Source organism: Hylobates moloch, unplaced genomic scaffold (assembly GCF_009828535.3).
Source record: "Hylobates moloch isolate HMO894 unplaced genomic scaffold, HMol_V3 SCAFFOLD_7, whole genome shotgun sequence".
Classification (NCBI taxonomy): domain Eukaryota; kingdom Metazoa; phylum Chordata; class Mammalia; order Primates; family Hylobatidae; genus Hylobates; species Hylobates moloch.
The window spans coordinates 113242251-113266990 of record NW_026652282.1 but is presented as its reverse complement, the minus strand read 5'-3'; the positions used below and the strand labels follow the sequence as shown (position 1 = coordinate 113266990).

Here is a 24740-nt window from a genome sequence, read left to right as displayed (position 1 = left end):
ATTATATTTGTGGCTATTGTAAATGGGATTACTTTTTAAATTTCTTTTTTAGATTGTTCATTGTTGGCATATAGAAATGCCACTGATTTTTGTATGTTGATTTTGTAATTTCAATTTTACTGAATTTGTTTAGCAGTTCTAATAGTTTTTTGGTGGAGTCTTTAGGTTTTACCAATATAAGATCATATCATCTGCAAACAAGGCTAATTTGATTTCTTCTTTTTCAATTTGGATGCCATTCATTTGTTTCTTTCTTTCTTTTCTTTTCTTTTTCTTTTTTTTGAAATGGAGTCTTGCTCTGTCACCAGGCTGGAGTGCAGTGGCGTGATCTCAGCCACGGCCACGCGTGATCCCAGGTTCACACCATTCTCCTGCCTCAGGCTCCCAAGTAGCTGGGACTACAGGCGCCCACCACCACACCTGGCTAATTTTTTTTTGTATTTTTAGTAGAGATGGGGTTTCACTGTGTTAGACAGGATGGTCTCAATCTCCTGACCTTGTGATCCACCCGCCTCAGCCTCCCAAAGTGCTGGGATTACAGGGGTGAGCCACTATGCTCAGCCAAAACTACGAGTTTCGTTCTCTTGTCTGATTATGCTAGCTAGGACTTTCAGTACTATATTGGTTAACAGTGGTGACAGTAGGCATCCTTGTCATGTTCCAGATCTTAGGGGAAAGACTTTGAATTTTTCCTCATTTAGTATGATAGTAGCTGTGGCTCTGTCATACATAGCTTTTATTATGTTGAGCTATGTTCCTTGTATACCCAGTTTTTTGAGGGTTTTTTATCATGGAGAGATTGAATTTTATGAAATGTGTTTTCAGCATTAATTGAAATGATCATATAGTTTTTGTCCTTCATTCTGCTGATATGATGTATCACATTGGTTGATTTGTGTATGTTGAACCATTCTAGCATCCACAGGATATTTCCCACTTGGTCATGATGAATGATCTTTTTAATATATTGTTGAATTCAGTTTGCTAGTGTTTTGTTGAAGATTTCTGCATCAATATTCATTAGCGATATTGGCCTGTAGTTTTCTTTTTTTGATGTGTCTTTGTCTGGTTTTGGTATCAGGGTACTACTGGCCTGGTAGAATGAGTTTGGAAGTATTCCCTCTTCCTCTATTTTCCAGAATAGTTTGAGTAGGATTGGTATTAGCTCTTCTTTAAATGTTTGGTAGAATTCAGCAGTGAGGCCATGAGGTCCAGGGCTTTTCTTTACTAGGAGTCTTTTATTACGGCTTTGATCTCATGACTTGCTATTGGTCTGTTCAGGTTTAGGATTTCCTCATGGTTCAGTCTTGGTAGGTTGTATGTGTCTAGGAATTTGTCCATTTCTTCTGGATTTTCCAATTTTGGGGGATATACTTGCTCATACTGGCCACTAATGATCCTTTGAATTTTTCCACTATCAGTTGGAATGTCTCCTTTTTTATTTCCAATTTTTTATTTATTTGGATCTTTTCTCTTTTTCCCTTAGTAAGAAAAACCAACTTTTTTGTTTTTTTGTTTGCTTTCTGTTTTTTGGGGTTTTTTTATTTATAACATAATTTTATTTTAATACACCTATATGTTTGAATATTTGAAATCTCAATCACCTTCACAGCACAATGATTCTACAAAGCATTCTTTCCTTTAGCCTCACTGTATATTTTGTCAAATGACATGACTGTTCCTAATTCATAATTGGGACCTAAACCTAATGGAAAATACTACTTCATGTATTCAAAAATATTTGTGGTCTTTTTCTACTATGTGCATCTGGCATTGTTCTCAGGACTGGACTCTATTAGTTTTATTATGAAAGTGTTAACATTTCTCCGTAGAGTTGTTTTACAAAAACACCTGTTTTTCAAAAGCATTCTGGGGAACAACCTGAAAACTTTTAAATAACATTTAGAGCATGGATTTATTTTAAAAATTACCTGATCCCTTTTTTAATGCATATTGTGACTTTCTTTAATCATGAAAAGTTTTCAACATTATTTTGGCATACCTGAAAGCTTTTAACTGTCCTTAAAAACCCCAACTTTGCAATGGTAAATTATTTAATGCATCACAAAATAGTCTTATGAACCAACTTTTTGTTTCACTGATCTTTTGTATTGTTTTCTTCATTTACATTGCATTTATTTCTGCTCTGATCTTCGTTATTTCTTTTCTTCTACTGTTTTGGGTTTGGTTTGCTCTTGTTTCTCTGGTTCTTTAAGATGCATTGTTAGGTTGCTTATTTGAAGTTTTTCCTCTCTTTTGCAAGAAGGATAATAAGCCAGATTTATTTTAAAACATAAATTTAAAAGTACCTACATCAATTATTATTAAATTGAACCAGCAATGTATAAAACAAATAATGCATTGAGTCCAATTTCAGATGGGTTCACAATAGAAAACCTAATTAGTGTAATTCAACCACTTCAGCAAAAGAAAAGAAATGAATATTTCAATGGATGGGGGAAATGAATTTTTATTATTCCAAAATAATTCATGATTTTGAAGAACTCTTAGCAAATAAAAATTAAAATGAACTTTCTTAACCTGATAAGCAGAATCTAGTGAAAGCTTACAACACTCACCCCAAATGGCAAGAAATTAGATCATTCCCTTTGAAGACAGGTTTTTCCTCTTTTTTGATGTAGGCACTTATAGCTATAAACTTATCTCTTAGTACTGCTTTTACTGTATCCCATAGGCTTTGGGATGTTGTGCTTCTGTTATCATTTGTTTCAAGACGTTTTTCAATTCCTTCTTAATTTCTTCATTATCCACTGGTCATTCAGGAGCATATTGTTTAATTTTTATATATTTTTGTAGTTCCCCAAATTCTTCTCATTTTTGATTTCTAGTTTTATTCCATTGCAGACAGAAAAGATGCTTGATATTATTTCAGGTTTTTAAAATGTTTTATGGCTGGTTTTGTGACCTAACATATGGTCTATCCTTGAGAATGATCCATGTGCTGAGGAAAATAAAGTGTATTCTGCAGCCGTCAGATGAAATGTTCTGTAAGTATCTATTAGATCCATTTAGTCTATAGTGCAGATTGAGTCTGGTGTCTCTTTCTTGGTTTTCTGTCTGGAAGATAGATCCAATGCTGAAAGTGGGGTGTTGGAGTCTCTGACTATTATCATATCGGGGCCTATCTCTCTCTTTCACTCTAATAATATTTGCTTTATATACCTAAGTGCTCCAGTGTTGGGTGCATATATATTTAAAATTGTTATATCCTCTTGCTGAATTGACCCCTTTATCATTATATAGTGACCTTCTTTTTCTCTCCTTATTGTTTTTGTCTTGAAATCTATTTTGTCTGATACAAGTATAGCTAGTCCTACTCTTTTTTTTTTTTTTGGTTTCCATTGGCATGGAATATCTTTTTCCATCCCTTTATTTTCAGTCTATTTGTGTCTTTATAAGTGCAGTATGTTTCTTGTAGGCAACAAATCATTGGGTCATTTTTTTAAAATAAATTCAGCCACTCTATGTCTTTTGATTGAAGAGTTTAGTCCATTTCTATTCAGTGTTATTATTGATGAGTAAGGACTTACTCTTTCCATTTTGTTATTTATTTTCTGGTTGTTTTGGAAAGTTCCCTTTAAATTGGGCTTTCCTTTCAGCAGCAATTCATGTGAGTTTCCAGATCATTACCTACTTGATGAGGGGCTGGGGGCAGAGTAGCTTAAAGGCAGAGTGTGAAGGGCAACTGCCAACTGTTGGGCAGTTGGAGATTGATCAGAATGTATGTCAGTGGGAAACTAGGATTTGATTTACACGAACCCAGCTGCCTGATGATTTCTGCACTGCCTGTAGGATATATGGGGTGTCCCCATTTTCATGAGGAGGAATGAGCAAGCAGTCTAATGATGTGCCACTTAAACAATTAGCAATTCAGCAAGTTCAACTTCAAATAAGCAGTTCTGAATTCTTCTTCCTACTCCAGGGACTGTCCCCACTACTTCAGTGTCTATCAGCTTTTCTGAAAGAAGAGACACCATGGCTACAGGAGAACCATGGTGGGGCTGTGTGTGGAGGCAAGTACTGCCTAGTGTTGGATGCAGACTGCAGCTGTATCCTTTGCCCTTAGGCAGGAAGAAACTCCCACAGCATCATCCCAGCTAGATAGTAGCTTGGATGTCACAGTCAGATAGGCAGCCCCAGCAACCTTAGGTGGTAAAGCAGTTTCTGTGGGGAGATTATAAAGCCCTCTGTGGTTATGAAGGAGTTGACGAGCTATTCTGATGGCTTTCTGCCTGTTTTCCTTGGATCCTGAAGACAAGGGCAGTCCAAAGTTATTCCTGGGAAGTGAGAATCAGGCATCAGCCAAGGCTTTGTCAGATCTGGGTTTGCAGATGAAGGCTCATTCAATGTTCATTACCATTGCAAAAAATGAACATGTGAAAACTCACTTGTAACTTGAAGGGGCATCATTTCTAATTGGGAGATAGCCACAGAGAAACGAAGGGGCCAAAACATTGCTAGTGTGAAATGCACATAGGCTTTGAAGTCAGATCAACCTGCAAGTCCCATTCTTTATGTCTTAGATGCATGACCTTCTCAAAGGCCTTCACCTCTGAGCCTTGATTTCCTCACCTGTAAAAGGAGATAGGAAAGAGCATCTTACAGGGGCTATTGTTCTAATTAAACAACATCCAGTCCTCATGTCTGGATCTCTGCCACTGGCTCTCAACTCACCTTTTTCCTCCTATCTCTCTAGCATAGATTGCTGCATTCATTTTCTTGTAGAGGGACCTTGGTACTTTTAAGATCCCTGAACTGGAATACACAAGGTCTGAGAGATAGTGTTGACCCTGTTATGACTGTGTGACCTTGGTTGAGTCCCTTTTTCTCTCAGGACCTATAAAATGCAGAGTTTGGGCTTGATGGTCTTTAAGGGTACCTTCCAACTTTGATAGGTTTCTAAACGATGTCAAGGTCAAATTCTGAATTGCCTGGTTCACTGTGCTAGAGGATGGCCCTGATCATTTGGCAAGCACAGCTCTTTCCCAAGGCGACATGCCCTTCTTACCATTGTAGTTACACGGGCCCTGTTGGAATGAGTCACATACTCTAGCTTCTTCCAGTTTCTTCCCCCTTTGGTTATCTTGGCTTGAATTTTTTGGATTCTGTCTATATGTAATTTGATTGCATTTTCCTATAGATAAGAAATATAGGTATAATAGCAAGGAGCACCTCACCCCCCACTGCTTCAAAGAGAGAAAGAGAGAGAGAGACCTGATCTGTCTGCCAGCTTCTCTTTCCCTGTGGGTCCCTGGCCCATCCACTGCTACCTGATTTATGTCCTAGGGGAGCAGCATAGCTATGGTGAAGATTTATACCAGGTTTTCATCTTCAAATGAGCTACTACCTCTGTTCCTTGTGTATTCAAGTGCTTGGCACTCATAGCCTGTGAGTTTGTTCTGGAATTCAAAATGAAAAATAGTCCCATGAGAGGCCTAAAGAGAGGCAAACAGGAAGCACTTCAGAGTGTGCTGCAGCCTTGTACAGTAAGTAGGGTGCAGTCCCCAGCTCTCAGTGGAGGTGTGATATGCCCAGAGAGATTATATACAGTGATCCCTCTCCACATTAGTGCCTTGTGTAGGCATGGTACACAGTGCATTAGAATTAGACAAGGCGTAGAATTTGGAGACAGGAAATATTGAGTATTCCCATCTCAGCGCCTTCACTTATTAACTGTATGACCTTGAGCAAATTACTCTTTGAGCCTCTCTGACTTCCCTGTAAAGTGAGAAGAATGCCGCCTACCTCACAGGGTTGCTGTGAAGGCAAAATGAAATATAGTCAGTACAGCTGAGTGGCTCAGGAACTTAGGTCCCAGCATCCTACAACTCTGGATTTGAATCCAGACTCTACCACTTATCATGCAAGTCCCTCTGAGCCTCAGTTTTCTCATTTAGGCAATGAGTACAGACTTTTGTTCAGGATGAAATGAGATAATTCCTATAGTGTGTGGCATCTGGCATATAGTAAGCACTCATTAAATGTTAGCTAATGGTATGATTGTTATTGTTTGTCATTTAGGTAAAATTTCCAATAATTCTAGAAAAGATATTCTGTGTACTCTGCCAGATGGTTTGGCAAACTTGGTCCATATTTTATATGCTTGGGGAAAAAGCACTGGTGAAACTACAGGTAAGACATGAAACTGAGACTCCTCCAATAAAAGGATACCTGTTTCCTCATGGAAAGCAGGTTTGTGCTCACAATGATGCTACACCTTCATGTAGACAGTTGTCTGAAGCCCACAAAACTGTTGAAGTGGTCATGATATTTCAAAAGTAGCGCCTCCATCGGGAGCAGCGGTGTTAATCCAATTATGAATATTACACCTGCCAAACAGAAAGAATCCTTTAGCCACAGGTCTCAAGCACAGCCCTGGATGTGTGGATTTGCCACAGTGACAGAGACTACTAGCAAGGTGCATGGGGACAAGAACAGCAATGGCTTAAAGCCTTTTTCATGGATTTTTGACAATGAAGTTAATTATCCAGATGTTTCATGTACTTGACCCCAGACACTCAGATCTTTGGAAACATCTGGACAATGTGGGAGTAGTTTTCATATCTTTCATCAAAACCGTTGGTTGTGTTAAATTCAGCAGGTTTCATTAATCACCTGGTTTGTGCCCTGTTAGGTATTATTGATCACAAGGAAGTCACGGTTTTATTGAGAAAAATTAGACTAACAGGTTTGAAGTGACCAATGAAAAGTAGGAAAGCTGGGATTTGAACATAGTTCCCTCAACTCCTGTGCTTGTGCTCACTTCACTTTAGCACATGGCCTCTTTTCATTTGGGGCTGGCTGGAAGGAAGTTTCAGACCAAATCCAGTGGTTCCCACCATGCCTTGACTTCAGCAGAGACCTAAGCTCCTTTGCGGAAAGCAGGTGACATGTATCCAAATGGACCATTTCATGTGTCTCCATTGTCTGATCCTTTTAGTGACTTGGTGGAATATTCCCTGAGAATGATCTTGATCCTTATTTTAGCACTAGCCAAATCATTACTTGTTAGGGAGTTTTTCGTTCTCTGTGTTTTAAATGTGTAAAAATGTGAATGAAGCAGTTATATCTTGTGTTGGCAGCTTGCCATCCTTGGTCTGTGTCAGCATAAAATATTTTGGATTCCATAGAGTAGCAGCCCCTTGCGAAGCTGTGTAAAAGATACAATGAAAACCTTCCTTCTGATTTGAAACAGTGCTGAAATAGCATCATCTGTGGACCTTCCAGACCCAAAGATCTGAAACATGGAAATAAAATGGGACAAAATAACTCCCAGCACACATATTTACACTTACCTTGTAAATGAAACTTTTCGGCCTTTATTAACAGAAAGCAGGCCCTGTTACACCCAGAAAATTTCTAAGGGATTCCTTATTCGTTCTTTCTTTCCTTTAAGTCAAAAATACTATATGTATATGATCAAATTGAAATGCATCACTGGAACCTACCATACAAATACAGATGCTTGTGTTTGGAGAACTCCAAAACACGTATGAAAATCATCGTCAAGTTTCAATTGAAGAAGTCAGCCTATACCTATGCACATTTTTTTTTGTAACTCAACTAGCTCCCCCACATCATGAGTGGAAAGGCTTCTCGGAAGGGAAAACAAGCCACGTTTTATTTTATGGCCTTCAATTTTGTTTTATTTTGTTTTACTTTGTTTGTTCAATGGCAAAACATCCCTTTCACTGCTTTCTGAAAGACTAAATTGTCAAATAGGTGCTGTGGGAATGTTTTCAGAAACAATGTATCCTGCCATAGCCAAGGACAAGTTATAGACAAACCCGTTTTCCACGAAAACAAGAATCCTTCAGTGTCTAGATTGTTAATTAGATCAGCACTAGAGGGCACTCTTATGATGCCAAAATGGGAAATTTTTACTAAAATCTGCTGGGCAGGGGTGTGAGAGAGGAGATGAGGAGGAGGCAATTTCTGTAAGGACTGCAGACCACAGACAAACAGCTTAGACAAGACATGTGCAACTGAGAATTGACTGGATCGCCAACAGATAAAACACTATTTGAAAAGGGCTGTTTGGCAGTCTTCCCTATCAGATCCACTTGGTTTCCAAAATGCAGTTGGTGCTTTGGCAATACACGACCCAGGTATAAGGCATTATTTCTCAAAATGAAAGAGATATAAGAATCTCTGATTGTTACCATGTGATGTAGTAAAAGCACATTTAGGCAGAAAACGAAATGTGGAGAGAAGCATAGGAGAATGTGTTTACAACTTAACAGCTACTGAGAAAGAAGAATTTCAGATCTTTGGAGTCTTTTATGGTTGTTTTCCCAATCTTTTGCAGCCCTTGCTCTGTGAATTGTTCTGAAGGGTTGTGTGATTGAGTCTGGGAGAGCAGGTGCTTGCTTGTCTGCTGCCCCTAGGCAGGCTCTGATGGACACAGGGTGGATGATGTGCTGTCAAGTAAAGGGACAAATGGACTTGGTTTTGTCTCTGGCACTGATGTGCTCTGTGATCTGTGGCAAGTCCCTGCCCTCTCAAAGTCTCAGGGTCAGGGAAGAGTTGGGTGACACTAGAGGTCTCTAAAAGATCACTAGAAGACATATCCTCGAGTTTATGATTGATGATTGCAAAAATAACTTTTGTTTTGTTTTGGTTTTAGAGACAGTGTTACTCTGTTGCCCAAGCTGGAGTGCAGTGACATGATCATGGCTCACTGCAGCCTTGAACTCCTGGGCTCAAGCGCTCCTCCTGCCTCAGCCTCCAGAGTAGCTGGGACCACAGGCACATGACACCATGCCCAGCTATTTTTCGTATTTTTTGTAGAGATGGGGTCTCACTGTGTTATCCAGGTTGGTCTTGAACTCCTGGGCTCAAGAGTTCCTCCCACCTTGGCTTCCCAAAGTGTTGGGAATACAGACATGAGCCACCGTGTTCAGCCAGAACTTCCCATATCAGTCATTTATAGCAGCCACTTGAGTTCTGAATCGAACAAGATATGATAGGCACCCTGGGGTAGAAGGTGACTCTATGCTGTCAGTAGGATGGTACCAAAATGACTTGCTAGCACAGAGGGGCTTATTTGCCTGTATTAGTCATTCCTTTAGGTTTGTGGCTCAGTCCAAATATAACCTCAGAGAGTTACCACACTAACCCATCAATCAGTAGGTCCCCTCAAATTCGCTCATCATGTCCAAGTTAAGCCTGATCCCTCTCTTGTGTGCTAGGCACCAGCCAGAATCTCAGGCATGCCCATGTACCCTTCCCTGAGGAGCCAGTGTGGGGCAGGGGCTCTGGGCACTTGATGGGAAGAGTGGCACACTGAAGACAGACTTATCTGCTCTGACTTTGGCCCCAGCGTTTGCTAGAGAAATGCATGAGTGTTTTTGTCTAAGTCTCTGCTTGTAAGAACCCAGGCTATCCTTCATAGGAATGTTCCTGGTTGAGTCAAATTCATTATAAAGTCTTAAAATGTTATTGGCCAGGCACGGTGGCTTATGCCTGTAATCCCAACACTTTGGGAGGCCGAGGCAGGTGGATCACTTGAGGTCAGGAATTTGAGACCAGACCAGCCTGGCCAATATGGCAAAACCTTATCTCTACTAAAAATCCAAAAAAATTAGCCGGGTGTGGTGGCGGGCACCTGTAGTCCCAGCTACTCAGGAGGCTGAGGCAGAACAATCGCTTGATCCTGGGAGGCAGAGGTTGCAGTGAGCCAAGATTGAGCCACTGCACAGCCTGGGCAACAGAGTGAGACTCCATCTAAAAAAAAAAAAAAAAACGTTATCATGAACAAGGACCTTTGGGAAATCAGCTAGTCCAACACCATCACTGTAGAGATAGGGAAACGGGGAGCCATCTTCATTTGGGAATGGGGTTGCCCAGGGTTTCACAGCCAGTTAATGGCAGAGCTGGCATTGGGGTATCAGTTTTTTATTTCTATTCCAGGCCTCTTTCTGTTACCTTGTGCTATATTTTTCTCTCTCCTCCAATGTCCATTCTAGGGAATAAGTGACCAATGGCTCTGAACCTAAGGGTTTTTGACATAGCTAAAATAGCTCTGTGTTTATGGATTGTGTCATTTAAGGTAGTACAAGTGGAAAGATATGGGGACACATCCCTATCAAAAATATGTCCTTTTTAAATATCATAGGACTGGAGATCAAACCAATATAGGGTCATTCCTCTGGATCTAGAAGGCTCTGAAGTCTTGAGATGCTCTTGCCCAAAAGCAAGGATCAGGTTGGAATCCTTGTCAGCTGGCAGGGAACGAAAGGCTGGGAGGGTAGGTCTGGAAACCAGGTTTAGTATCTGGGGGAGGGCAGACACTGGGAAAAGAGCAGTCAAGACAACCTCAGGGGACTTCATAGTTGTGCCAAAGGCTATTCCTTGGGAGGTTAAAACAAATATTCAAAGAATACATATTTGAAAGAATATTCTGGATTCCAGTATTCTCATGCCAAACATAAGGAGCTCCCTCTCATGAGGTATGCGTGATTTCCAGTGGACTTGGCATGGAACAAGGAGGAATTAATAGCAGTCAAACAGTAGAACACAGATGTTGGGGACAGCCCTCTCCCATATCAGTGATGTGGTTACTTTCCACATGGCCTTTACATGCACGTGTCTTTGAGCTCTGCTTTTGAAAAGCTGGTTCTTTTCCCAGGGCAACAAGATGGCTCAGCTACAGGGGGCTGCGAGCTGTGTGGCAGGCCTGCCATAGACTCACTATGCCTCTAGACAATTCTCTGATTGGTCTTCCTCCCTAGGTGACAGTAATAATGCCTAAAACGTATTGTATGATGACTGTGGACCTGACATTCTGCTACATGATTTACATGCATGATCACATCTAATCTTCCCAAGTACTTTAGGAACTACCCTTCTAGACCGAAACACATGGGCCTACCTACCCATGTCGTTTGCTGTTGGTTTCTGCTCTGATAGGGCTGTCTTTTCTTCTGATTGATCAGTTCCGATACCATATCTGTTGTTAAAGATGGTGATCATCACCAGTGTAGGCACTGTACTTGTCCCCACTTTGTTTTTTGCTGTTTTGTTTCGTTTTGTTGAGACAGAGTCTCACCCTGTCACCCAGGCTGCAGTGTAGTGGCGTGATCTCGGCTCACTGCAACCTCCTCCTCCCGGGTTCAAGTGATTCTCCTGCCTCAGCCTCCTATGTAGCTGGGAATACAGGTGCCTGCCACCATGCCAGACTAATTTTTGTATTTTTAGTAGAGACGAGGTTTCACCATGTTGGCCAGGCTGGTCTCGAACTCCTGACCTCAGGTGATCCACCTGCTCGGCCTCCCAAAATGCTGGGATTACAGGCGTGAGCTACCATGCCCCACCTTGTCCTCATTTTGTAGATGAGGAAATCAGGGCTGAGAGATTAAGGTGCCTTTGCCATGTCATGCAGTTGGTAAGTGAAAGAGCCTTAGGACCAGAATCCAGTCTGTGTGACTACTGGACTTATTTCATGGTCCCACACCACCTCTCAGGACTGTGCATAAGCAAAAGGCTGAGGTCAAGCATTTTAACACTTTGCAAGTAAAAAAGACCAGTAGCTTGTTTTGCATAGGGCCTTAAGAAACACCCAGGCCCTTTGCCTGGCTCCTCCATTCACCTCCACCAGTTTGAGCAAGAGTCCTTAGCCTGAGACTTTGGGGGCACCACACCCCTTTCCATTTAGGGAAATAAAATTTAGCATGTATTAACATAAGGCATTTTTTGCTAGGATATACTGTATTTGGCCTTGAGAGATCAAATGAGGAAGGTGGCTTGAGATACAAAAGGAAGTGGTGGGTTTCTGAGCAGCAACAGAGTAGGTGAGACCAGAATGATGGTGGAAGGGCATTCTACATGGGAGAACATGGAAATTCTAAAACACGTCAGCTCTTGGTGTGGCAGTTAAAGGGAGGGTGAGCACACCAGTTCAGTGTCAGAAACCAGAGAGGTGGAATGGACCATTTGCTTGGCAGCTCTGGAACAGTGGTAGGCAGTTATTTATCACAGAGTGTACTGTCTGCTGCAGATTTGCAATCTGACCCAAACAGTGTTGGTGTGGGTTTCTTAACAACTTCATTCTCTCTAGCTGTTATATGGAAGTGTGTGGCTCTGGAGGTCTCTGCTGATGAACAGCCATCACCAATATCCCAGGCTCCTGGCAGATGAAGAATCTGCATGAGCAGAAAGAGAAATGTGGAGGGTGGTGGCGATGCAAGAGGGTCAATTGGTCATCAATTCGATTTTTCTTGTTTTTCTCAATTAAGTTTCCTTGTATAATTTTTCCATCATAAAGAATCTGCCACTCTATGTTTCAAATTAACAAAGCTGTTTCTCTGGACAGAATGATGTTCAGCTGCATTTAAATTTGGCCATTATGATTTTGGATATACTCTCATGTACTCATAAACTCTTTGAAGGCTGTGCTCTGGGCTCTATGAACTACTAATAGCATGTTGTACTGAGAAAATGACTAGGGATTGGTATACTTCTAAGTAACGTGGCACGCAAATTCAAGGGAAAGCTATTAGAGAATGAAAGAATATTGGAACGGGGGGAATTTTAGAAACCATCTTGTCAAGCACCTTCATGTCATACAGCCCACTGGGAGAGTGGAGAAGAGAATTTGCCCAAGAACAAATGAGTCATTGGTAAAACCTGGATTAAAAACCAGGGATCCTGATTCTCAGTCAAGAGCTCTTGGATTTTTACCTCATCCTGGGTTTTCCAGGTCTTAATTTGGATCCTTCATACAAAAGTGAATCGTTTCACTTTCGTTTCTGAAGCTCTAAGCACCCACCCTGAGAATGTAAATGCCAAGCATAAGTGTCATGGTCTGAGGTTCCTGATTAGGATGAATCCACATCTGGAGCTTTTGGATTCCCAAGTCTCCCGCTATTCCCATTACTCCAATGCTATATATGTGTTCTCTTCATTTTCATCTTTTGCCTTCCTTGCTGATTGGATGCTTAGGCAGTTGCCTAAGTACCATTTGAGTGACATTTAGTCACATCTTCTGGAACCTGGCTCAGAGGAAGGTTATTCCTATGGCTTTTTCTCCAGCCAGTGTCTGGGTCATGGGCATGATAACCACAGCTCCTTTTGTCCATCCAGTGCTGCTGCTTTCCCAGGATGTGGCTTGCTGAGGGCTGATGAATCCCATCTTAGAGTGTCAGCCAGGCCAGCTGTTAAAGAACATCACAGCAACAAATGAGAAAGACTGTTGGGATGTGGGACTACAGTATTATGAAACTGCCACTTAGAGGCTTCCTGTTTTTACAGTATTTCAAGGTGCAAGCACGTGGCATTCTCTGGGCAGCAAATGGCCCAGCTGAAAAGAAACCTGATTTACAGCCTGTTGGGAGGACTTTCCACAAGGAGAAATTATGAATTTATAACATCCCTTCCAATCTGAAAGAGAATTCTTTCTAATGCAAATGTTTAATCTGATGCCATCGAGTATGTTCTCCATACATAAACAAAGGCATAAATAAAACAGGGAGAAACTCTTTCCTAGAATTGATAATATACAGTACATTTCTGTAGAACTCTTTTCCAAGCAGATGGCCTAAAAATATTCCACAAGATTGTAAACTCTGTAGAGTCAGGGATTTTTGTCTGTTTTATTCACTACTATATCCTTAGTACCTCTAATAACGGCTAGCACACAATAGATAATAAATATTTTTTAATAAAACATCATGATTAAAGGGCCTTTTTAAAGGATTTCATTAAAGAACCTTCCCAAAGAGAGTGTGTGTGCGTATGCATAAAATGGGTTCTTAAAATTAATTCATTTTCTTCTAATTAGTATGTCTCTTTTGTTTTACCTTTTCCCTATGAACTTTGGCTCACTTCTGATGACTGGCCACCCTTTTGATTGATGCACCTGTAACATCTTCCCGGATCATCACTCAATACTCCACCTCTTCCCACCTGGGCTCCCAGGTAAGGCAATGAGCTTCCAAAAGTCTTCTCAGTGCAATCACCGGGCAAATTTTATAAGGCAGTCAAGAAGTTTACCTAGAAATAAAAAAAATCTCAAGAGACAATAATAGTTCCTTGATTAAAGTTAAATTTGATCCCGTTCCCATATAATCAATTATTTATACACTTAACATTATTTGAAAATTTCTATTAGTACAGTGAAATAAAAATTATGGCTTTGGAAACTGCTGCATACTTAACTTTGGAATTTTCTGATCCTAGGAATCAATATATGGCTTTATGTTTTCCTTTTAAAAATATTTTCTTGTGTGTATGCGTGTGTGTGTGTATGCATGTGTGTGTGTGTGTGTGTGTGTGTGTGTGTGTGTTTTGTCTTTTCACCCAAAGTTGTGTTATTTTTGTTCACAAGGCCAAATTTTGTGGAAGGGATCATAGCCTCTCTTCACTATGTAGGGACTCTAAATCATGGGGTAGGTCAGTACATTGTAGATTACTTATTTCTTGCGGCTGGGGTAGAAGACGAGCACATTGGGCTCTGGATGGTAAGTCCACTAATAGGAGTGTCTTGTCTAACAGATTTGATGTTAGGCTTCACCAAGTATATCGCTTTTGTTTCTCATGACATTTGCTTCCCCAGCAGTCTTAACAGCTCAGAAACAGGGAAAGGAGGCTTAACCACACCAGAGACTGATAATAAAAGAGCCATGTATTGCTTCTCAAATGATGATTCAAAGGCTCTGCTGCTAGCCATACTATTAAAAAAGGCTCTCTTAACTCACTTCTAAGGCCTGCAAAGCATATTTGCTGTAAAGAAACATTTCTCCCAAGAAAATGCACAGGGTATATAGCCCACTTCGGGCATAAAAGAAGTGTTGCTACATTATAAAATTCCTTGTTCTGGCATAATAAAAAACAAAAGGCTAACTGAGCCTATTTGAACCCTCAAATTGGCAACTGACCTGTGTATAACTTCACAGTCTCTGCCTGCTAATAATATTAGAAATTCACACAGTGGAATGAGTGTTTTGTGACCCTTAAGACATACATTATAAAAACAGCTAAGCATGTTTTTTGAATGGGGAGACATTGCTTACTTTGATGGATGTCTTGTGTTTGGGTGGAAGGGACTAGAGAGATGATTTATATATCACTTTATGTGTGCATTGAATTTTCATCTTTTTAAAGAGCATCAGTAAAGTCTAATTGTTCTTTATTTTCCTTTTGTTATCTGTGTTTCATATATTCCTGATAATATGAAAAATCCCTGCCAATTCCTCCTAGGACCTTTCAATCAGTCATTTCCATTTCAGTGATGCCACAGGGTTGGGTTTGGTTTGGATTTTGTTTTATTGGCTTTTGTTTTTTTTACCTAGATTCCCATTGCTCTCTGTGAAGGGGGATGGAATTAGCATGAGCGAGTGGTAGATCCATCATTCCCAGACCACAGCCCTCCAGGGATCTGGCTCTCAGTGCAGCCTTGCCCCTTTTAGCTTTCTGATTGGGAATCTCCCCATTACTTGAGAGGAGCCAGTGGGGAGCAAAGTGGAGAAGCCATCTATGAGTTGTTTCCCTGAGGTTTGGGAAGCTGGAGAAATATGCTCTTAAAGCACAATGGAAAACTTTTATTATTTTGTCTCCTCTCCTACCAAGCTCTTGCTAGCGACTGGTTTTACTGTTCCTTTAACAGGTGGAGGATTTTTCAGATTCTAGATGCAGCAAGGTAAGTAACAATGTATTTTTAGTTTGACTGAACCCAAGTAAGCTAGAAAAAAGAGACTCTGCAGTTGCCTGTCAGTTTAATTTCAGTACAACAAATAGTTAAGTTTTTGGCTTGGACAAATTCTTTCCAGGGCTTTTTTTTTTTTTTTTTTTAGTTTAAAACAGCTGAAACTACCCAGGCTTGGAGTCTCAGTTCTGAAGGCTGACTTAGTTCAGAAGGGGGATGAATGTTCAGGGCGACCACCCCAGACAGGTGTGCAGTAGGTCATTAGCTCTTTTTCCTCTTTTTGCTGAAATAGGATGACATAGTAGAGTGTGTTGTTAAGAAGACCCCAACCGTTGGCAAAGTGTTTCTTACAGTGCTTCAGGCACGTCTGCCTGTCCCTAGGCTGGATTGTGAGTTAGAGAACAAGTAGGTCAGCACTTCCTTGGAGGGAAATCAATTATTTGAAAATATCAGGGCTTTTAACGTATGTAAATATGTAGACTTGCATATTTACAAGTAATCCCATAGGCCAGAGGCCTTTATGACATGAACCCTGCAGGAGAGCAAATCTAATCAAATACAAGAAAGTTCCTCTCTGTGGGGAAGAGGGACACTGAGAATGCTCCCGGATGATGCCCCTGCAGGCAACAACTGTTGCTAAGAGCTGTACCATCATGTTGCCACCATAGCCGGAGAGGCTTGCAAGAACCATAAGCCATTTTGGAAATGTGTGCTCTAGTCGCTTGGCACATTGTTTTCTAAGGTCATGATGCTCACCAGTACTGTCTTTGGCTTTTTGTAGGCTTATTGGCTCCAGAAATATTTACTAGTGCCTCTGTTTTTTCTTAATACCCACCTACAATCCACCCTGTACTCCCTGGCCAAATAGGTTAGCAAGAGCAAAGACTGTAGCTCTGGCATTTCTCCACAAGGACAGACTCCCATTAAAGTAGACTACTTGAGACATTTTGGGGATGCCCAGTTTAGCTTTCTGTAGCTGGGCTTCCATACTCCCATTAGGGCCTCAATGGATTTACTTGACAGCTGAGAATAGTAAATTTAGTGTTTAATTTTGTAGTCAGATTATAATTTATTGAGCTAAACGGCACAGACACACATGGTCACCTAATCACACAGTATTAGTATGGGAGAACATTTAACTATCATAGATTGGGTGTGTCATGGAGGCAAAGTACCAAGTTCTGTTACTAATGAGGTGACTTTTGTCAAGCACTAGCTCCGCTCTGAGCCTTAATTTCCTCGCCTGTAAAATAAAATGGAGTGGATGACCATTAAGACAATGGTCAATAACATAGGTACTACTATCCCTATAATAGCTTTTATGGGGAAATCTTGAGAATTTTGTTTTCTTTTTGCTTTAAAATTGCTAGATGATAGCACCATCTCTTTAAAACAGTTTTGCTGTATAACAAAGCAAATCCTGACACACTCTTTATTTTTATTATGGTGTTGATTAGTTGGACCAGAAATTATTGCCAGAGCAACTAATACCTGGCCTTAATGAGAGAAAAAAAGAGGAGTACAGATGGTGAGATGGGAAAGAAACGGTTTTGGTAAATATCAATGGGGCCCTTTTTGAATTGTGGTGAGCTGAATGATGTATGAAAACTATTTGCAAGGCTGGCATATTTTTCAACTGCTAGTAAAGTAATAAAACAAATAATATTTTTGGTAATCCCCATTGTATATGCAGTTTCATAAATGTACAAGATTATTATTATCTCTGCCTCATAATTAACAATTTGCATAAGTACTTGCTATTTTTTAGTTGTCTGAATAGATTTTTGTAATCCAGAGAAAGAAGGGAACAATCAGTGGAAGCCATCCCAAATGCCTAGTATTATTGCTACACACATGCACAATTAACAGCGATACTAGTTGCTTCAGACCAGAACCTCATTTGTTTTTCTAAGGACAGCAAAAACATTAATAGCCAGAGTGCCTGTCAATCTCTCTCTCTTTTTCCTATAGCCAACTGTATCATAGGGTCTGCAGTTGACTGTAAGCAAATTATTTTGTTGGATTTTCAGTGTATCATCTTGTAATGGAGTTTCCAAGTTTCTATTTCAGTTAGCAATCAATGCCTTGAACAGCCAGACTTATTTTTGTAATATTTTAACAATAGACCTCTATAAAGTTAATGAATAAAAGGATGCTGACATGCCAATCAGTTCTGCTGCTGCATTTACGTTCTACTACATATTGCATATCTTTAAAATTATTGGCATTAGACCTGCATACAAGAATCATAGAAAGTCCAGGCTGGAGGGGAGCTTTAAGATCATTCCGTCACACTCCCTTCTTTTTCAGATGAGTATGATTGTCAGTAATTTGAATCTTGATAACAACCACCAAATCAATGATGCCACACTTTTTTTTTTGTACCTTTCAAACGTTGGGAACTATTATAGTAAGTTTGAATGATAACTGGTTGTTTGGGAATCATATAGCTTCAACTTATTTTCAAAACAACTGAATCAGAATTTTTAAAATATGCCCTCATAAGGCTTACCTACACATAGCCATAATGTTGATGGTATATGTGTGAAAGGAGATGTTCTATGCAAATCACCTGGCAATGAGACACTCAACCAATATCAGCTCTCTTTCCTTCATGCATAGATTACCTAATTAACATTACCATAGTGGAAACATTACATCAGTGACTGACAGTCTAGGCGTTTAGAGTCAAACTGACCTCGGGTCCAATCCTGGCACTGCTACTTTCCAGCTGTGCGACGTTGGGTAATTTAGTTCATCTCTGTTGGCTTCAGGTAGTTTTCTTATATGTGAAATGTAGCCAGTATATAGGCTTGTTTTGAGGATTAAAATGAGATCGTGCATATCAAGTGCTTAGCACTGTTCCTGGCACATAGTAAACAGTCGATAATGGTGGTTATTACCCTCGTTGTTTGGCATACCCAGTGGCAGCCTCACTCAATAGTATATTTAATCTTACAGTGATTTGGGTACTTACACATACACCTGTACACATGCATATTTGGGCACACAAGTTCATACGATTTGCATCAGAAAGACTGCTTTCCCAAAGGTTACCTGTGACCACCATGTTTCACAATTCAATGGCCTCTTCCCTGGCCTCAGTCTTCTTGAACTCTTTGGAGATTCTGACACTTTTGCACATATTCTCTTGCTTGAAAGGGTTCATAATCTATCTTGATGTATTCTCTACATTCCTTAGGTTTCCTTTGTTGGGATCTCTTTTCCATACGTACACAGACAGACAGACACACACACACACACACACACACGCGTGCACGCGTGCCCACATCTTCTCCCTCCCTCGCTGCACCTTTAAATAGAGCAATTCCCAAGGTCCTGTCATTGATCTGCTTCTCTTCTGTTGCTATATTTTCTCCCTGGGTAATTTCATCTCCTCACATAGCTTCACCTTTAACCTCTACACTAATGATTCCCAAATTGACCTTTCCAACCCTTAATTCATTCCGGAGCTCCAGGCTAACTCCAATTTCCAATTGCCTGCTGAGAATCTCCAGGGCAGGATGTCCTAGAAGACTGAAAGCGTAGTCTGGCTTTTGTCATCCTTCTCAGGAATGCAGATGGAGGAATCTAGCTTCAGAGGTATTAAGGGTTGAAAACGAGGCACAAGTGTGGAGCATTAGTCTGAGCAGAAGTAACAGTGGTCTAAGTTAGCAAAGTGCTTCAAACTGAGCCTTCCAGGGGAGACATAACAGATAAACTGTGAATTTCTGTTATTATGCACTGGAGATGTCAATTGGCAGTTGGAACTTTAAAAGGTTTATATTTTCTAGGGATAAGGGAACAGCTTTCTAAGATGAAAATTGAGTTCAGTTTTTAGGTGCTGGAAGATTGGCATGTTTGGAAGAGATGTTAATTAAAATCATCTTTCTTTTTTTCTTTTTTTTGAGACGAGTTTTTTTCGCTCTTGTTACCCAGACTGGAGTTCAATGGCACAATCTCAGTTCATTGCAACCTCTGCCTCTTGGGTTCAAGTGATTCTCCTGCCTCAGCCTCCCAAGTAGCTGGGATTTCAGGCATGTGCCACCACACCTGGCTAATTTTGTATTTTTAGTAGAGACAGAGTTTCACTATGTTGGTCAGGCTGGTCTTGAACTCCTGACCTCAGGTGATCCACCCACCTTGGCCTCCCAAAGTGCTGGGATTACTGGCGTGAGCCACCATGCCTGGCCAAAATCGTCTTTCTTTGGACATTTACTATGGTTAATCTTGTTTCAATGTTTTGTTTAAGAAACGCACATGCCAAGGGGAAAGATGATGTACTCAACTTGAATGATGAGCAGGTGGGAATTTTGTGAGAGCAAATGTGTGTGTAGACACATACACATATGCTGGGTCAGGTGTGCCTGAGATTTTGAATGTGTGCAAATAATTCTATCAGTGAGAGATAGATTTTTTTCCTTCATTCGTTTTGCAGATATTTACAGAACATGCCAAGCTCTCTGTGGAGCAACACAGCTGTGAATATAGAAGATATAGGGTCTCTGTCCTTAAGTGTCTAATACATTTTTTTTTGTTATATGCAGGTACATTGACAATTTAATTTAGTTTAGAAATATCTGCAACATGTCACAAATTGTTCAATGGCCATAATCTTGCTGACAATCTTAATGACCAAAGAGGAACTTAAGGGAAATAAGACAGTGTTAAAGTGGGAAAGGAATGTACATAAATCTGAATTAGAAATTGATTACTTCCTTTAAATTTAGTAAATATTGAATTGCTTTGGGGTATTACATTTCAAGTTAGCTTGCCAGTGTTTCAGGCCAGGGTAAGAATGATTACGTCTAACCCTAAAACTTAATTAGAGTAAAGGAATAGACAAGTCTTGGTTAATGTGTGTACTATTGTCAGGAGAATTCGTTGTAAATGAGTTATTTCTACAGAAACTGCAGCTCAGGGCTGATATCTTTAGCACAGAGGACAATATCCCTTTTGCAGAAGAATAGTCCCATTCTCTACCTTCTCAAAATGCAGTACAGTCACTCCTGTTTGAGCTACTACCCTATGGCATATTTGAAGACCATTTTGTCCTCCAAGTGGGAATCATCTACTTGTGAGTTCCTTGACTTCATGGTTGCACACCATTCTCCCCTTCAGAAATTTGGCGTGGGCCTTTGTCTGTAAGTCTCAATTCCAAGTGTTCTTGGTCCCAGCTGTCAGTTTCAAAGTCCCCTTCATGGTCCCTCTCAGGTCCCAAGGATCCCTCATTGCATCAGTAAACCTAGAGATCTACTTGGATGCCCAGAGCTCCTGTCAGAGCTATGTAGATGGCAGCCACCCTCTGTTCCACTATGCTAGCTTCTCCTTCAGATCTCTCATGGCACAAAACCTCTCATTATAATGATGTGCATATTGGCCAGTACTTCTATTTCCTTTGCCTTGCATGAGTTAGAGACATTCTCTTATTCTCACTGGAGGTAAGAATGATAAAAAACATCCTTGAATTTAGAGTCTCAAATGCCTTTATTCTCATGGTTTTCATCAATCATAATATAACGTCTCTTTCCTTTCTTAGATTTATTCATTCAATATGTATCTATTGAGCACTTACTATGATCCAGGCACTGTTCTAGACACGGGGGACAATACAACAGACAAGGTCCCTGCTCTTGTGTTTCTTAAAGTGTGTGTGTGTGTGTGTTGGAGGGAAATTGAAAACAAAGTATACAAGTAAATGAACAAGATTATCATAGAGAGTGGTAAGTGCCATGAAGAAATCAAACACATTGGACAGAGAAGGATCAGACAGTTGCAGACTGATCAGAGAAGGCCTCCCTGAGGAGGTGAATTTTGCTCTTTGCTTTTGTTGGTTTTGTACAGACTTCAGTTACACTTTGGGTCCTTTGGTTTCCTCCATCTCATGATATTCTGGACTCGGTATGCATTCTCATTTTGTTGCTTCTTGCCACTCTACTATTAGGACCACCTCCCTTCAGCTAGTCCTGAAGAGTAAACTAATGTAGCCTCCTGTCAAATTTCTGTTCCACACTTTTCTTGTCATAGTCAGTATTAGAATTCAGCATGTTCACTCTTTTCCCTGTTATAGAATATAAATGGATGCTAATCCTTTAAGGATATTTTACTTGATTACTCAGTGCATTTTTGTTACTCAAGGCAAACTACCTGTTGAAAGAAAAATGCAAGCATTCAGAGTTAGTAAGCATTTGGCTTTGCCTATTTCTGTAAAGGGAAAAGCTATTTTTAAAATTAGTGTTCAAAGTTAAATAGATGATCCTGGAGGTTCTCTTTAGTTCGAAAGTAGTACAATTAGTTGTTTTCAGAGATGGAGCCAAAAACTCTTTTCAATATGCTGTTTAATTTTGTAAAGTGGATATGCAGGAACATTTTCCAGTGTATCAGAATTGCTTAGATTAAGCATACATTTTCCAGCAAAAGCCAGCTTTACAATTCTTGTAAATGTCACAAGAACTTAAAACATTGTGTCTTGTTTTAACCTCTGCCAGCTAGAGCAGCAATTCAGCACAGCACATTCAATTGTCAATTTCTTAAATGTGAATATCTGAAAGTTCATTGTCTTTTCAGCTTGACCACGGGGAATCTTCAAAAAACTAAAAAGCCAAGCACCACTAAAATGTTTGGTGGTTTCAAAATGATATGGCATAGGTGTTGCTTGCTAGTGAGTTAGGTGCCAAGAAAAGCATGTTAACTCTTAGAAGGCCACTCGGATTCTTCCAGCCATCATTTTGTTGTCTTCCTCAGCCCCTAGTTAAAGCCCCAGGTAGGAACTGAGGTAGGAGTTAGAAAGTTTGCCTTCCCTAACTCCTCCCGCACCTCCCGTCCTGTCCCATTGAGCTCTGTGGGAGAAGATGGGGAAGCAGATGGGGTGGGTTTGGAGAAGGTGCACCAGAATGTTGCCAATATCCCAAGTACCCTTGCATCTCCCTTCTTTAAAACTTCTGTGTTGTCACTTACTATTCCACTTATTACTCAGATACTTGGCTGTGTTCTAAATACAACAATCAACTCCATGACTAGATTTTAGGAAAGCAGTTTTTTAAAAATCCAGAGAAAAGCTGAGCATGATTCTGTGGTAAAGCAATCTTCAGGAGAAGAGGAACCAAAAGAGTTTGGAAACTCCTAGAAATGCAACTCTGATTTACAGTCACAGAGGTTCTTGACATAGAAAAAGAGTGGGGCATAGAGAAAGAAGTGAGGAAGGCATACAGCACAGTGAGTCCTTGTATGATTTTAATTGAAAAGGCTGTTATTTTCTGCAGGTGAGAAAATAGATGCACATCAAGACAATGACTTATCTAAGTACATGCAGCTAATTAGTGGCAGATGCAAGAGAAGAACGCAAGTCAACTGAATCCTATCCAGTATCTTGATTTGTAATTAACTAAACTCGCTGATTTTTTGGCTTGCTTTTGCTGTTTAATTCTTAGCGCTACGTTTGTTGCCAGCACTTTTAATTCATTATGCTCAAAGAACTTTATCAACAAAGGTGGACAAAATCCCTTAGAAACAGGTAAAAAGAATTTTGTTTTGGAGGGGTTGGGGCCAGCTGACAGATAGTACAGGATCGCTTAGAGGTGAGAGTGGTTGGATTGGAAATAAAGCCTAAAACTCAAGATTTAGCTTAAAAGAAAATGAAGAAACAGAGGATTGTGGCTATAGACTAGGGATCCATATTTAAAGGTACACATCATCTCTTAATGCTCATTCTTAATGACAGCTGTAGCCCATTCTCCATCTGAAGATTGAAATGTCTTTTGCTTAGGGTTCTCAGTACTTTGGGTCTCTTTCCAGGCATATTTGTGGCCTTCTCCTTGTCTTTCTGTTTTTCTATACTGTATGGTTTTTCATCTCTAATGTTTTCCTTTAGTTTGGTCTCACTGTCTTGACCAGGGCACTCATGGCACAATTATATATATATATATATATATATATACAATCTTATGTGCGCATAAAATGGAGAACACTATAAATAGTGTTAGAAACTATTAGATTATTTCTGTTCCTCTTTCGGAATTGAAAGATTTCCTCTTGACAAATGGCTCTTCTCCAAAATCTTAAAATTGCACCTCAGAAAAAAATGATGGTCACTGTGCTACCATGAAGCTTTCTGTCCCTTCACTTTCATTGGCTTACTATCCAATGGGCTCCATTGATTTTCCAGACCTCCATTGATTTTCTCAACCTTGCCTCATCAGCCAGACACTAGAATTACAAGGGAGCTTCATCAAGATCTTGTGTGGTTACAAAACTTTTCCACTTTTTAATTTGGGCAATGGGTATGGTACAAGCCATCTGTAAATGGCATTTGGTGGTGCATTGGTCTTTCTTCTCATGGCTTCTACAATTCTAACTTGATTTCTGCTCATCACAAGGCACAGTTTGCCTTTTCTTCCCTGGGAGCTCTTGTTCATTTGTCAGGAGACCTAAAAGAAGGCTTCTATGTACAGTGGTGGAATGTCAGAGTCATCCTAAACTGGCATAAATAGGTCTTTAATGGCCTTTACTGATGGTTTCTATATTGACGTATAAATCCACATGAGGCTGTGTGAGGAGACTGTGCGTAGTCTTTCTCCCGTTTTTTCATATGAATTGATTTGACAATGTCATAGATGATGCATGAGGCAAAGTAAAGTGTTTCTTAAGCTCACTGCTGCTTGTTTGCATGAAAAGGAATAAAAGCTACAGGGAAGAAATGGACATTGTGTGATGCTTTAGGCAGGAGCCGTTTTCTGACTCACACCTTTTACACGATAACCCACTTTCTGAACCTGTGCAGGGGAAAGTGGTCACTGTGATATTCTTTTGCTGGAAAAACCTCTCCTAATTAATAGAGGTTTTCTGAAATTCATAAGAGATGAAATAGAGAGTCTCAAAAAATGAATTAGTTGTAATTATAAATGCTTGCATCTTATATGAGAAAATGAAATGGGATAAGAGCTTTTTGATGAAGATTCTCTGAAAACAACACAATGTTTTATTGTTGAAGAGCCATGTGATTTAATACTCAGTGATCATGAAATCACATGTAAAGCAATCCACCAGTAGAGTCCAGAAAGCCTCATTTATTCCTCTC

The 24740-nt window shown here is 40.1% G+C and overlaps 1 protein-coding gene across 3 annotated transcripts in view; it reads left to right on the top strand.

The window, feature by feature from the left end:
• Nucleotides 1–24740, top strand: part of HS6ST2 (heparan sulfate 6-O-sulfotransferase 2) — a 345969-nt gene that overhangs the window by 249368 nt on the left and 71861 nt on the right. For 2 of the 3 annotated variants that reach the window (XM_032757633.2, XM_058441741.1), the window contains exon 3: nt 15626–15658. The exons of the other annotated variant lie outside the window; for it this stretch is intronic. In XM_032757633.2, coding sequence (XP_032613524.1) covers nt 15626–15658 — 33 coding nt within the window. The remainder of the gene's footprint in view (nt 1–15625; nt 15659–24740) is intronic. 3 annotated transcript variants of the gene reach the window in all.